Raw genomic sequence first — 13,645 nt, 5'->3', positions numbered from 1 at the left:
CACTAGAGAAAGAGCAAATAATTTGGGGGGTTGGGGGTGGGAGGTGGGGGAGGAATAGTCAAGGCTTTCCCCTGACTAGAATAAATGACATTTGTTTTGAATAAATGACATTTACATTGGATCTTGAAGGAGAGGAGAATAGAATTTTCCCTAGTATGCCAAGCTTCAAGTGTCAAAAGAAGACAAATGATTGGATCCCAAAGCTTATAACATTAGGTAAGTTATACTGGTACGGACAAAAATTTAACTTATTCCCACCTCACCATCCTGCTAAGGCAAGATAAGGCACATCAATCTATAGAACGGACTAGCTTCTTCCTTCCCGGTGCCTGGCCTGTTCACCCTCAGCTTATCAGGATGGTTACATTCGTTCTTGAATTTGTTATCTCAAGGTGAAGAATACTTCACAGACACAAATCCATATTCAGAGTGTACTTGGGGATGGATCTGCATATAGTTGGAGATTAAGTAACTTGGTACAAGTCATGCTTAAAGGCTGGAGCGTTTCAAGTTAAGCTCTTAATAAAAGTACTATTGAATTGTCTTCTAAGGAAACTCCATGTTGTTAATAAGAAAATACAGGGAAAACTTTTTAGAGGCTAACTCTGAAGGCTCTTCACTAATTCTGTTGTCATTCTGACACTGTCTGTTAAAGCTGTGCCATTTAGCAATGATACAGGGCCCCCAGATACATCAAATTATGAACGTGAGGAATTTTTAAACAGCTGACCCCTGAACAACGAGGGGGTTAATTCACATATAACTTAGAGCAGGTCCTCAGTATCCCGAGTTTGTCCACATCCACAGATCAACCAACCACAGCCTGTGCAGTACTGTAGTATTTACTGTGGAAAAAAGTCCACAAATAAGTGGACCCGTGCCATTTAAACCTGCGCTGTTCAAGGGTCCACTGGAAGTAATTTCAGCCTGCCAGTGCCCACTGTCCTAGATATACCCAGGTGAACGTGATGATGCGCTAAAAAAAATACCTTGGGGAGGTACATTCTGTGGTCTGATTTAGAAGAGTACAATGGTCCTTCCACTTGAGCGTGCCTCAGTACACCCTGGAGGGCTTATTAAAACACTGGCTGCTGGGCCCCACCTCTAGCTTCTGATTCAGTAGGTCTGGGGTAGAGGTTTGAGAATCTGCATTTCTAATAAGTTCCCAGTTGATAGTGTTGTTGCTGACCTGAAGATCACATTTGCAAACCACCAGAACAGTAAATCCCCTGCAAAATGTGCTTATATGAAATGCACATGAAATACATTTCACACTTACATGAAATAAAGAGCCTTAGTACATACTAAGTTTACTTGTAATTGTTAGTAATTTAAATATGAATTAAATCGTATGATTAGTGAAATGACTCTGAACTCACTTGGAATCCATTTTGGTCACCTTCTTGGTGAAAAATTCATCTACACCTTCATCCACTCTCCCCATAAGACCATTCTGTTCACCATCTTGGGAGACTAGGCTGGTAGCACAGCCCTGCAAACCAAACAGGTGTGATATTAATTTACATTCAACTTAATTCGGCAAACATGTATTGCTAGATTCAAGGCACTGTGATAAAGGCCATGGGAAGGACAAGACTGACTGACATAGGGCCCTTATATTCTACTGGAATAGAAGTCACATTACAACTGTAACAAGGGTAGAAAGAAACAAAAGTGAGAAATGCACTATAAACACAAAGCCCGCTGGAGGATCAAGTCTGACTGCTGTCTCAGAAGCAGCTTGGAACCTAGCAGGCTATGAAGAGTCATGTGTTCCTGAAGCAGAGGAAGGCATTGCGGGCACGTTGGTAAGGGAAGAGAGAATACGTGAGAAAATGATACATACGCTAAGTTTTGAAAACAGTAATAACTCCAGTGGCCGGGGCCTGAGGTTTAGGGATAGAGTTAACTGCTGAGTATTAACCCTAGCAGATACTAAAAATGGCCACTCCAAACACCCACCCCCACCACCTGCTTTCTTGCTTGCTTGCTGGAAGAACCCTGATTTCAAGATGGAATACTTATCCGAACAAGTCAAATACATTAATCTCCTTGTCTGTGACTGGTAGGCATGGGCATGTGATACAGTTCTGGCCAGTGAGTTACAAGGGGGCTCATGGGCAGGTTTTCCTGCAGAGGAAGGGATGCATTTTTTTCTGCATGGTTGTGGGAGAGAGGATGTGATGTCTGAGCTGCAGCAGCCACCTGGAGTTCAAGAGGAAGCAAACCTGAGGACAAAATCCACCATGCTGAGGATGAAAGAGCAGAACAGTGGAAACCACCTGGGTGCTTATGCTGTGAATAAGCCAGTCCTGGATCCCGAGACTTGTGGATTTCTTGTTAAGTAAGAAAGTATTTCTCATGATTTACGTCATTTTTAGTTCAGTATCTCTCATTATCTCTAATTGAATGAATACTTCCCAACTAATAGTACAAGGACTGACAGTGAACAACCTTGAATCCTATGCTAAAAAGTGCGGAATTTACTTTGTAGGTAAGAGGGAGCCTCAAAGAAATGCCATGGCCCAACCTGTATTTTGGTCAGATGATTCTGGGGCAGCATGAAGGATATACTGGAGAAGCCAGGGATTATAACTAGGGAAATCTGTTCAGGAACACAAACGAAAGACTTCTGTGATTGTTTGGTCTAATCTGGAGGAGATGAGGGACTAAGTACTAGGGAAATGAGAAGAGAAAGAAAGACGTTGCCTAAGATGAGGCTGAAGTTTCCAGGCTGGGTGAATGGGAGCATCATTCTGGGGAATGCAGTTCAAAGATTCAACTTTGGGAAGAAGATTATGAGTCCAGTTTCAGGCAGTGTTAGCTGAGGGGCTGTGGAAATCCAGGGGCAGGTGTCGAAAGCTTGAGTCTCAGGACAGAAGCTGGTGAGAAGGTATATGTAAATTATTCATCAATCTAGCACTTCTCTTTGAATGGACAACTCACAGTGAACTCAGTAACGTGCTTGGTTTGTGTCTGCAATAGCGTATTAATATTTCACACAGATAGGTTGTGGGCCATTGAGAAAGGACATGTATCTTGCCCATTCTGTTGGGCAGAGGACAAGTTCCCATGTGGTTGCGATATCTGAGCAGGTTGTCTTGCCATAGAGCGGTGGGGAAGTTCCTTCCTGTAATCTTGATTTGCAAGTCTCAAGTTGCCTCTGGGGGAACCTGGCTCTTGTCTGCACAGGCACTGTTTAACGAAAAGACCCATCATTTGCTTTAAACAATCATTCACTGGCAACATCCGTTATAAAAATGAGCTGTGTGTTTGAGTTCACATTTGTGAAATGCTGAAAAGTGAGCAGACAATAGGTAATAGACCAAGAACCCTGTGAAATGTGAATAATGAAAACAATGAGACCTCTCATCTGAATGGCGCTTTACAGTGGAGCAAGGCTTTCTTGTGAATCGCAAGAGAGCAGAGAATCAGCCAGGTTTGAGAATTCAGTTATGGAGAGAAAGCGGCTCACTGAACAACTGCTGTTTAAATTACAAAAGACAAAGTAGGGGGAAGGGTGAGCTGTGACAAAGCGAGAGAGAGGCATGGACATATATACACTACCAAACGTAAGGTAGATAGCTAGTGGGAAGCAGCCGCATAGCACAGGGAGATCAGCTCGGTGCTTTGTGACCACCTAGAGGGGTGGGATAGGGAGGGTGGGAGGGAGACGCAAGAGGGAAGAGATATGGGTACATATGTATATGTATAACTGATTCACTTTGTTATAAAGCAGAAACTAACACACCACTGTAAAGCAATTATACCCCAATAAAGATGTTAAAAAAAAAAGACAAAGCACAGAACTTGCTTGGATTGTCATTTTTCCTTTTGTAAAAGAATGGAATCTCTACAGTAATAATAGCTCCCTAAGTGTGTACAGTGCTCGATAGTTTACTCTTTCATCTTCACACCTACCCCTTGAACTGCAAAGGAAAGATAGCGTTATCCTAGGTTTTGGTTAGTAGATCAAACCTTGGCTCAGAGGGTGAGGGGTGCCCACACAGGTCACCTGACTGATGGATGAGAAGGATGTGACCCCAGGACATGTGGTCCTAACATGGGGCTTCCTTCCAGGGCACCCTCGCTTGCCCTCAGAGGCTGCCTCTCAAATTCCTCTTCCCGTTTTGAGGGGGGAAAAAAAAGTTATACTAGTATAATTTCTCCTTTCAGCCCTTTTCTTTTTTGCCTGCTTTGAAACAAGTCACAGCTAGCATAAAAGGTCTCTGGGGACATGAAGATCAATGGATTTCAGAGATGGAGGCACACAGGGCTCAACAAAGCCATCTGGTTTCCTGTCCTGTAGGACAGGCCAGTTTTTAGGGCTGGACAGGACCTTAGAGACCCCACCCACCACCCCAGGCCCAACCCTGTCATTTTAGAGATAAAGAGACTGGGAGTAGAGAGATTAAGAGAAGTCCAGGATCACTGGGAGACCTTGAGCGAGATGCAGCTTAAAAGCAAGAGGTGTCAGCACCCTGTAAGAAAAGCAGCAGAGAAGCTGAAGACTAAAATGACATGCGGTTTGTCAGAGTTCAAAGACAAACACACATGCTGTTTCAGGTCAATATCCAGCAAAAGGAAAGGAAAGGACATACAGACATCGGAAGTTCTCAAAATTCCATTTGATTTTGGTCTTTAATGTCAAGGAGAATAAATTTCAGACTAAAAAGGGGAGCGGAGCTATTGGAGAGGGAGAGCAGAAAGCTTAGCCCTGAGCTAGCTGGAACCAACTGCACCTGTGCTCAGAGGCAGGCTTTTGCAAATAAAATCAGAAATTGCTGTTGTTGGTATCTGAGAAATAAAGAAGGCAGATTTCACACCTCTGGTGTGTAAGTAAATGCTAATAGGATAATTTGTGAATGCTCAGAAGATAAGCCAGTGATTATGACGACTAAAGACAATCAGACCACCCTCCGTTCTCCTCTTCCTGGATTATTAAGATGAATGCACCAGGACAGCACTGTAGGGGGTGCACCTGGATTTTGACAAGGCAGCTGCCAAATCTCTCATGTCTCCACGGGCAGGGCGGGGGAGAGAGCTGGGCAGGAAGGAAGGACAATTAGGTGCATTAGGGACTCTGAGCAAAAGAAACCCGAAGAGTGCTAATTAGTGAGTTGAATAATCTTGAAATTTTACATGCATACATTAGACAGTAAGAAACATGGAAAATTAAGAGCCAAGCAATCAAGCCAGGAAAAAAGGAATCCAAGAGGAAGTAAAAGAAACAAAATATAATTTAAAAAAATAAGGCAAAAATTAATGAACTTGAGAGGACCAGTAAAGCTAATTCTTTGAAAAATACTAGTAAACGAGACCTTGCAAAATTAGGAGAGAGGAATTAAGATATATTAGAAACGGAAAAATGGGACACAGCTATTGATACAGAAGAGATTAAAAATGCAAAAGAATTCTATAAACAAGTAAATGAACTATTAGACTAAGTGGCCAATATCCTAGAAAAACAAATTACCAGCGTGGTCTCAAGGAGAATTAGGTAATCTGAATAGATCTGATGAAATAAAATTCATATTTTATGGCAAGATGAGAAAAATTTAAACAAAATTTTTCTCTGCCCGTTTGGACCTCCCTCCCCCCCCCCTTTAGAGTGTATGGTGCATTCTGCCTTAACCAGACCTCCTTAGGCGATAACCTTCCTTTCTAATCTTGTAAGGGGTCAGGATGACCCACTTCTCACTTTGTTCAGGCAGGTCTGGATTGTGTAAACTGTCAGTACACCATATGACGTATAACCCTTTGTCTCAAAAACGTATATGACTGTGTTTCGACCTCTAACAGGCAGACTAGTCCTCAGAGCTTTCTGAAAAACTGTCTCCCGGGTTATAATCCTCAGGTTGGCTGAAATAAAATTTTCCATTTCTTTCTTAGATTGACTATTAATCTTTTTCATCAATAGATCTATAACAAAAGAAATAAAATCCCTAGTTTAAAAAAATCGACATATCAGCATGACATGCACACAGACAGCACATCAGGCCCAGGTGGCTTCGCGGGAGAGGAACAGAAAATCCATAATACTTGCAAACTGTTCCAGAGACTAAGAAAGGAGAGAGAGCATCCCGACTATGTTATGGAGATAGTTGTGATATAGTGATTTACAGTAAGAAATACGTATTTGGTCTTCATCCCCATTTCTGGCACAGAGCTCCTAAACGCTTAGAATTTCCTAACTAATGAGAGCCATAAAGGTGTTTTGATTATGTTAATGAGGTGACTTTGGAACCCACCTAAAAATGGGGGCTGATAGCCAGGAGACCCAACCACGTGATTAGAGGGTTTGAATTTTCAGTCCCACCCCCTGCACTTTAGGGAGCTGATAGGGCCCAGAAGTTCAATCAGTCACCAATGGCCAGTGATTTACTCAATTATGACTGTGTAATGAAGTCTCCATAAAAAGCCCAAAGGACAAGGTTCGGAGAGCTTCTGGGTTGGTGAACATGTGGAGATGCAGGGAGTGGGATGTGCTGGGAGGGGGCATGGAAGCTCCGTGCCCCTTCTCGCATATCTTTCCCTAAGCATCTCCTCCATCTGGCTGTTCCTGAGTTATAACCTTTTATTATAAACTAGTAATCCAGTAAGTAATGTCTGGGTTCCGTGAGCTGCTATAACAAATACATCATACCCAAGAAGGATTGTGGGAACCTTTGATTTATAGGCAGTTGGTCAGTATGGATAACAACTGCCAACTAAAGACTGTCGCTTGCCATGTCGCTCTACAAGAATTAAGCCATTAGCCACTGCAGTCGCTGACCTTCAAGACACCCAAAAGGAGTTCAGGGTGCAGATCAGGAATGAGGCCCTCTGTGCTCTGGGAAAATTGGCAGAACAGGCCTTCAGATAGTTAAATATTTTCAAGAGAAAATGTCATGAACCCAGTTTCTTGCATCTTCCCATACTTAGAAAAGCACTACAATCATTAAGATATCTGTGCCCCATGACCAGCAGCAGCCTTCTACCAAGATATGTGCTTGACTGCACATATCCGTTCTCCAAAAATCACACATATGCTGACCTGCCCCTCACCTCTTTGAACAGTTCCTCAGTCTCTGGAGAGGCTGTCTCCCAGGCTATAGTCCTCAGGAAGTCCCCAAATAAAACTGAAACTCACAGCTCTCACATTGCATGCTTTTATTTCAGTTGACAGTATCCTTTATAATAAACCAGTAAATAGTAAGTAAAGTGTCCTCGAGTATTCTGAACCATTCTAGCAAATTATCTAACCTAAGGAGGGGGGCATGGGAACCTCCCATGAAGTCCATCGGTCAGAAGTACAAGAGGCGACCTGAGACTGGTATCTGAAGTTAGGGTACCGCTGAGCCCTTCACCTGAGGGGTCAGAATTGAATTGAATTGTGGGACACCCAGTTGTTGTCCAGAGTTGAAGAATTAGCAGGTGTAGGGGGAAGAAAACCACACATTTGGTATTAGAAATGCCGAAAGTAAAAACAGCCTCCATACCTTGGCTTTGAGAGTTCTGACATCTAGAAAAGCTCATTAGGGGCATTAGGGGTCAAGGACAAGCTCTAGAAAAGCTAAGATCCATTTAGGGTGGACTAAGCCTACTCAATCCACCAAAACAAAACCAAAACGATAATATTAAATGACTGCTGCTACTAAATACTGCAGCCTTCTCACCCTCCACTGGAAAACGCGGACAATGGGGCCGGCGTGGCAGCCTCACAGAGGTGTTCAATGTGAGAGCACTTTGAAAATCACAAGCTCTGTGAAACCATCAGGCAGCGTATTTTCACTGTGAAACCAAGGGAGAACAAGCTGTGCACGTTTCTCAGGCTACCAAGCCTCTGGGAAGATCTGTTTAGACCCAGGACCATAATCCGTTAGCCTAGGACATACTCTTGTGCTACAGAGTCCACAGGATGGAGCAGCCTGGGGTTTGCCAACCCTGTTAAAATCAAGTAAGTTGGAAAAGAAAACAATTTACTAAAATTTTTTTCTTTTGTCTTTTTGAAACCATGTCAAGATATTCAGAATCAAATGAGAGAAATCAACCAAATACACCCAACCTGGCTCTGGAATGAGCAAATGACTGACCATGCAGGTAACTGGTTGTGACTTTTATCCATCTACAATTCCAGTCATCCACCTATCATCCAGTGAGTATCGAACACCTGCTACATTGTATTGAATAAATTCATACTAAGCACTCAGTATACAACCATGGATAATAAACCATACACCTTCCTACACAGAGCTTATATACAAGGAGGAAAGCGTGCTTAGAAAACACTGTACGGCGAGGGCTGTAGCAGGGTAAAAGCCAGGCACTGGGGGAGCAGGGCCTCCATGGAAGGTTGCTCAGGCTGTGCACTGTGCACAACTAGTGTGGGAGAACAACCTTCCCTGGAGCCGTGCACCCCCAGCCATGTGGGAGAACGGAGGTAGAGACAGGGAGGGCTTCCTGGGAGAAGTCTTGCCTCAGTGGAGGTCTGCAAAATGAGTAGTTATCCACCTAGGAGCTAAGGGTAGGGGGATGGAGGGGTGGGGGCGGGGGGGAGAGAGGAAGCAACGACAGAAAGGCTGCATCACTGGAGGCCTGAAACAGGATGAGAGTGAGGGATGCAGGGATGATGAGGAGAAAGGAAGAGGGTGAAGAGCAAACAGGGACGGCAGTGGCGGCTGGTGTTGGGGATCATATCCAGGTTTCTAGCTTGTTGACTGGTGACGCTCCTTGTGGGGCAGGGCAGGTTTATAGAGAAAGACAGGCTCCCAGTTTTGAATTTGTTGAACCTGAGGTGCTCCGGGGCTTTAAAGTTCAGGAGGCAGGTGAGTATCTGAATATGGAGCTCAGCAGAGGAGGCAGGAGTCAACAACAAACTGAAACCATGGGTTTAGATGACATCACCGAGACAAATAATACACTCAAAGGCCAGGCAGAGGAAAACTGAAAAGGCATCGCTGGAGAGGTGAATAGGAAAGAAAAGAGTGATGAGATGACTCAGGGGCCCACAGAAGGATGGAGCTTTCTGGGTCAAGTAACTGCTGAGATGTCAAGTAGGCTGACAGCTGACAAGTGTCCACAGGATTAGGTTAGGAGTGACCTTGGCAGGGTAGTTTCAGAGGTGGGTAGGTACAGAATGAAGATTTTGGTGGGTTGCAGAGTGACAGGAAGGTGATGGAGAAAGACCACAGGCAAAGACAAACTCTTTCAAGAAGTGTGACTGGGGCTTCCCTGGTGGCGCAGTGGTTGAGAGTCCGCCTGCAGATGCAGGGGACACGGGTTCGTGCCCCGGTGCGGGAAGATCCCACATGTCGCGGAGCGGCTGTGCCCGTGAGCCATGGCCGCTGAGCCTGCGCGTCCGGAGCCTGTGCTCCGCAACGGGAGAGGCCACAACAGTGAGAGGCCCGCGTACCACAAAAAAAAAAAAGAAGTGTGACTGCAAAGGAGAGAAAAGACACTGACCAGAGAGAGACATGGGGTCAATTGCATTAAGGCTCCTTAGCGCAAACAATTCAGTCCTCTCCTGAGTAGAGAGCAGGATGCTGAGAAGCATGCCGCCTGCGTGGTTCTCCCAGGTACGGCCTCTCCTCCACCACTCAGCTTGTGGGTTATCCAAAGCCAGGGCACCAGAGCAGGTCAGGACACGGAGGTGGGGGAGTATATGGGTGCAGTCCAAAATCAAATGCAAACAATTTTTAATCACAAATCAATTCTTTGATACTTATTCTCCATCTTTTCATACCCGGACACCACAAGATCCTATAGATGTAGCCTTTTTATCTCACCCACGTGACTGGTATTTTTCTAACAACTTCCAAGGGGCAACTCTGTTCTAAAGAGTTGAAAACCTTACAGTGTTGTCTTTTCCAAAATAGTTGAGCACCAAATGAGACATTTTATGTGAATATCACGCACACGTAGAGGTTCTATTCTCCTTAACTACAAGCTTTCAGGTATGCAACACGCTTTTATAAGACTCTCCAGGTTTCCCTGGAGGAGGACAGGGTGAGGGAGAGATGGGGCCCCTCCAGCCCACCTACCGCTGCGTGCGTGGATTGTTGCTTCTTAGTCCGTTTTGGTCTTAACTTGGTAAAGTGCTCCAGCTTCTTTCCTTCCTCGGACGGCAAGTCAGAGATGAACCCTGAGCTCTGCTTCTCTTGTCTGATGGATGGGAAAGGCGGGTCTTCAATGTGAATTGGCACTTCTTCCAGGGCTTTATCAAGGTCAAATTCCATTTCTAAAATAAAGCAAAGCCCCAGGTTGAAGCTTACTGCATAGAGATGGATAAAAAAGTTCTTAAAAGTAATTTTAGGTCTATCACTGAATAGCAAACACTCATTCACAAATCACTTAATTCTCTTTCTCAATATTTACTCACTTAGAGCATCCTTAAGAAATACCCTTGAAGTGGTCCGAGGTTCTTGCTGAGGGGTGTTTCACAGTTATAAGGAAATGACTGGCATTAGCAAAATACTCACTCACCAAATGCCCTGGAAACAGGCCGCAGCATCCGGCTATGGATAGTCTTCCTCTTGGATTTAGGAGTCATCTAGCAATAAAATAAAGAAAGTACTTAGACAGGTATTCCCAGAAAACTTAACTTTCAAAGTTTAGAAACATTGTTGAGGGGGCTAATATTTGGGATCAATTGTTTTACGCTCAGTATTTACTTTTTCAGAGGATGGTTAGTAACATCTGACAGCCAGACTGAAGGGGCTAAGCCAAGACATTTCTAAATGTTTACCACTTTCTCAAATGATATAGCCAACTTCTTTCCCCTAGCCCTATTCAGTTAAATTCTATTTTTATAGCTAAAAGGAACAATGAACGATATAGGATTTAACTCTAACCTGCACACGAGGATGTTAAAACGGATATAAGGAGTAAGAATGAAAGACTGTAAAAATCAGCCGCTAAAAATTGAAAACACGATTACTCACTGTTCATTATCACAGCAACATCAATATAAGCAACACCAAACTCTTTATCATCTTAATGATTTAAGCAGTTTAACTGTTTTGTTTCACATTTCTGCCACAAAAATTTTGATCTTTACATTATGAGCAAAGACCATAGACCAAAGACCCAAGAAAAAAGTTGCCATGATTTAGAAGTCTATCTGCTGTCCCTTCTCAGTAAGACATCTTTAATCCTTCTTTCCCTTTTAAAAAAGGAGACCAAAACCCAAACCATGGCCAAAACTTCTTAAAGCATTTTTCTAGCATTGGTGTCAACCGTTGATTATGTTAAGTCAAACGTTAAGGAAGACATTAGCTTCTCCCTCAACATGGTAACTTGTGTCAAAGCTGGAGGGGACCTTTGTCATCACCTCCACAAATTGCAAGGAAGAAACTGAGTCATGGAGATGATAAGGACTACCACTCAAGTCAAGAGGAGCAGGGCCAGGGATGGAGCCAGTTATTAAGGTCAGCCCAGCATCCCTCCTGCCACACCACTTGTGATCAAGAAACGGATGGATTTTAGGGGTGTTAACTGCTTTGATACTGGAAACTGGTATTCATGTAAACTAAGATATAACATAACTGAAAGAACTTAGTTTGTAGACTTTCATTTCACTTAATAGGTTGTCATCTAAAGCTTTCTCAAAAAAAAAAATCCACAGGTTGATAACAAGGTTCAAAGAATAAATCGTTTCATATTGACCTTTAAAGCAAACAGCTTTACAGTTTTGACAATCTTATGTCATTTTTAACAATAATATCCTTTTGCTATTATTTATTATTGAGAGAAAAAGGAGATTAAAAATGGTGAGCAATAGAATTTAAATCCAGACTGGTCTTCCTGAACATAATGAAACTTGCTGATTTCGTTCTTTCAAGGTTTTTTAAAGGCAGGCAATCAGAGGAAAATCTTTTTATAAAGCATCGGGCTTTGCAGGTTCAATAAAAATACAACCAATCCAATGCAACTGGAAATGAATCAAGTTTCAAGATAGTTCTCCCCAAAACAGGCCTTACAGTTGGTTGAAGGTGGTATGACTGGTCTATTCATAAGTAAAACCTCTAAAAATAATTTTCAAGGAGACACAAACTATCAAAATATATGCTGTGTTTGGTCATAAAAACTTCAGTATTGTATCCACCTTGTGCACAACCTTGATAGGTAAAAGGATTAAGAAATAGCTTGGGATATAATTTCCAGCTAATTCACTTAGATAGTCACAGATAAATAGGAAAGAAGTTTAAAAATGCATAGAATGAAGATGTCTTCCAAAATTCTTTCCTGTCACTCCTGATTAGATTTTATAAGAAAAAGTGTTTGTGGGCAAAAATAATATGGGTCAAGTTTCCCTATTTAGCCTTTATAACGAATACCAAATACATGTTAAAACATATGACAGTAATGACATTTCAACTATATTATAATTTTTAAATATATAAAAATACATATAGAATTACATATAAGAGAATATATAGAACATATATAAAAAGCAGACAGAAACTCATTTACAAACTGATGCTCCACTGTAAATGGATCGTTCTGCTCCATCTAATTTTATAGACACATTGAGAAACATACAAAATCATCAGGATTTTTGATGGCTGACAGTAATCAAAGGGAAACCAGTTTGCCTTTCTTGGTCTCGCTTTCTAATGCCTCAAAACCTAGGACACAAAATCTGAATATCAGAAAGATGCATTCTAATGCATTTTCATTGCTTTCTTTCATTTCATATGCTCTTTACATGAGCATATACCTTCCAGTTGCATTCTGCATAAAACTCTCTCTCTGTGTCTGACATATCTGTGAATTCTGAAGTTTTGCCACGTTTGGACAGGGCCAACGGCCTTTTGCTAAAATGGTCAGAGCTTGCAATCAGGCTGGTTTCTACAACTGGTGTTAAGAACGCGACCTGATTTTATACATTTCGTTCGATGGATGAACTGTTTTACAATCTTTCTTTCATGAGAAAGAATAAATATGGATTTAAGTATAACAATGGAGAAAAACAGTGAATTTTATTTCTTCACAGTTTTCTTTCTTTTCTTTACAATTGTTTCTTTCCTAACAGTTTTACAGACAGTGTGGACTTGCTCGATCTTATTGGCTCATTCCTATGATTTGATTACATATAAATCTAAAGCAAGAGGAAATGTAAGAATGATACGATCATCCACCTATGTGTACATTTAGGAACACATACTGTATGTTTCTCTAGAAAGATGGTGTCTATGCACTCTCTTCCCCCTTCTCACACCTGTTGGTTAGATGAATTGAATCCTGGAAAAAAAAAAATCTGGCTTTACCATCCAGATTTACATTTACTCTCTTCCCTTTTTGAACCAAAATGAAAGGGTTAATTTTCTCACACTATGTCTTAGTCCTTGTTTACTCTTCCTGGACATTTGTCAATGCCTAAGTATTTTCTGATCAGAGAAATCACAAAGTGCCCAACAGATGAAGGGGGTCAGCAATGGAAGCAGAAGTGGTACACACGCCAAAGGGACCCTTCACAAATCGATGTATGATTAACATTGCCAACTATTACTTCAGGCCTAGACAAAGTTACTTTGTCTTTAAAAGTGCATTTTATGAGAAGTAAGTAATTTTCAATATTCACATCCTCAGGAAATATGAGGATGTGTTCCTCATATTTTTAAATGTTTAAATGTTTAAAATACAACTTTAGAAGGAAAACTCT

General features: G+C 42.1%; 1 protein-coding gene across 3 annotated transcripts in view; it reads right to left on the bottom strand.

Moving 5' to 3' along the window:
• The window catches only part of CARMIL1 (capping protein regulator and myosin 1 linker 1), a 319,600-nt gene that overhangs the window by 21,629 nt on the left and 284,326 nt on the right, over positions 1–13,645 (bottom strand). For all 3 annotated transcript variants that reach the window (XM_024751952.1, XM_024751953.1, XM_024751954.1), the window contains exons 30-32: positions 10,465–10,531; positions 10,023–10,219; positions 1,380–1,492 (exon numbers count right to left, since the gene is read on the bottom strand). In XM_024751952.1, the coding sequence (XP_024607720.1) occupies positions 1,380–1,492; positions 10,023–10,219; positions 10,465–10,531 (377 nt within the window). The remainder of the gene's footprint in view (positions 1–1,379; positions 1,493–10,022; positions 10,220–10,464; positions 10,532–13,645) is intronic.

The sequence above is a fragment of the Neophocaena asiaeorientalis genome, unplaced genomic scaffold, assembly GCF_003031525.2.
Source record: "Neophocaena asiaeorientalis asiaeorientalis breed wild unplaced genomic scaffold, Neophocaena_asiaeorientalis_V1.1 scaffold165, whole genome shotgun sequence".
Taxonomy (NCBI): domain Eukaryota; kingdom Metazoa; phylum Chordata; class Mammalia; order Artiodactyla; family Phocoenidae; genus Neophocaena; species Neophocaena asiaeorientalis.
This window is presented reverse-complemented; position numbering and strand designations above follow the sequence as displayed.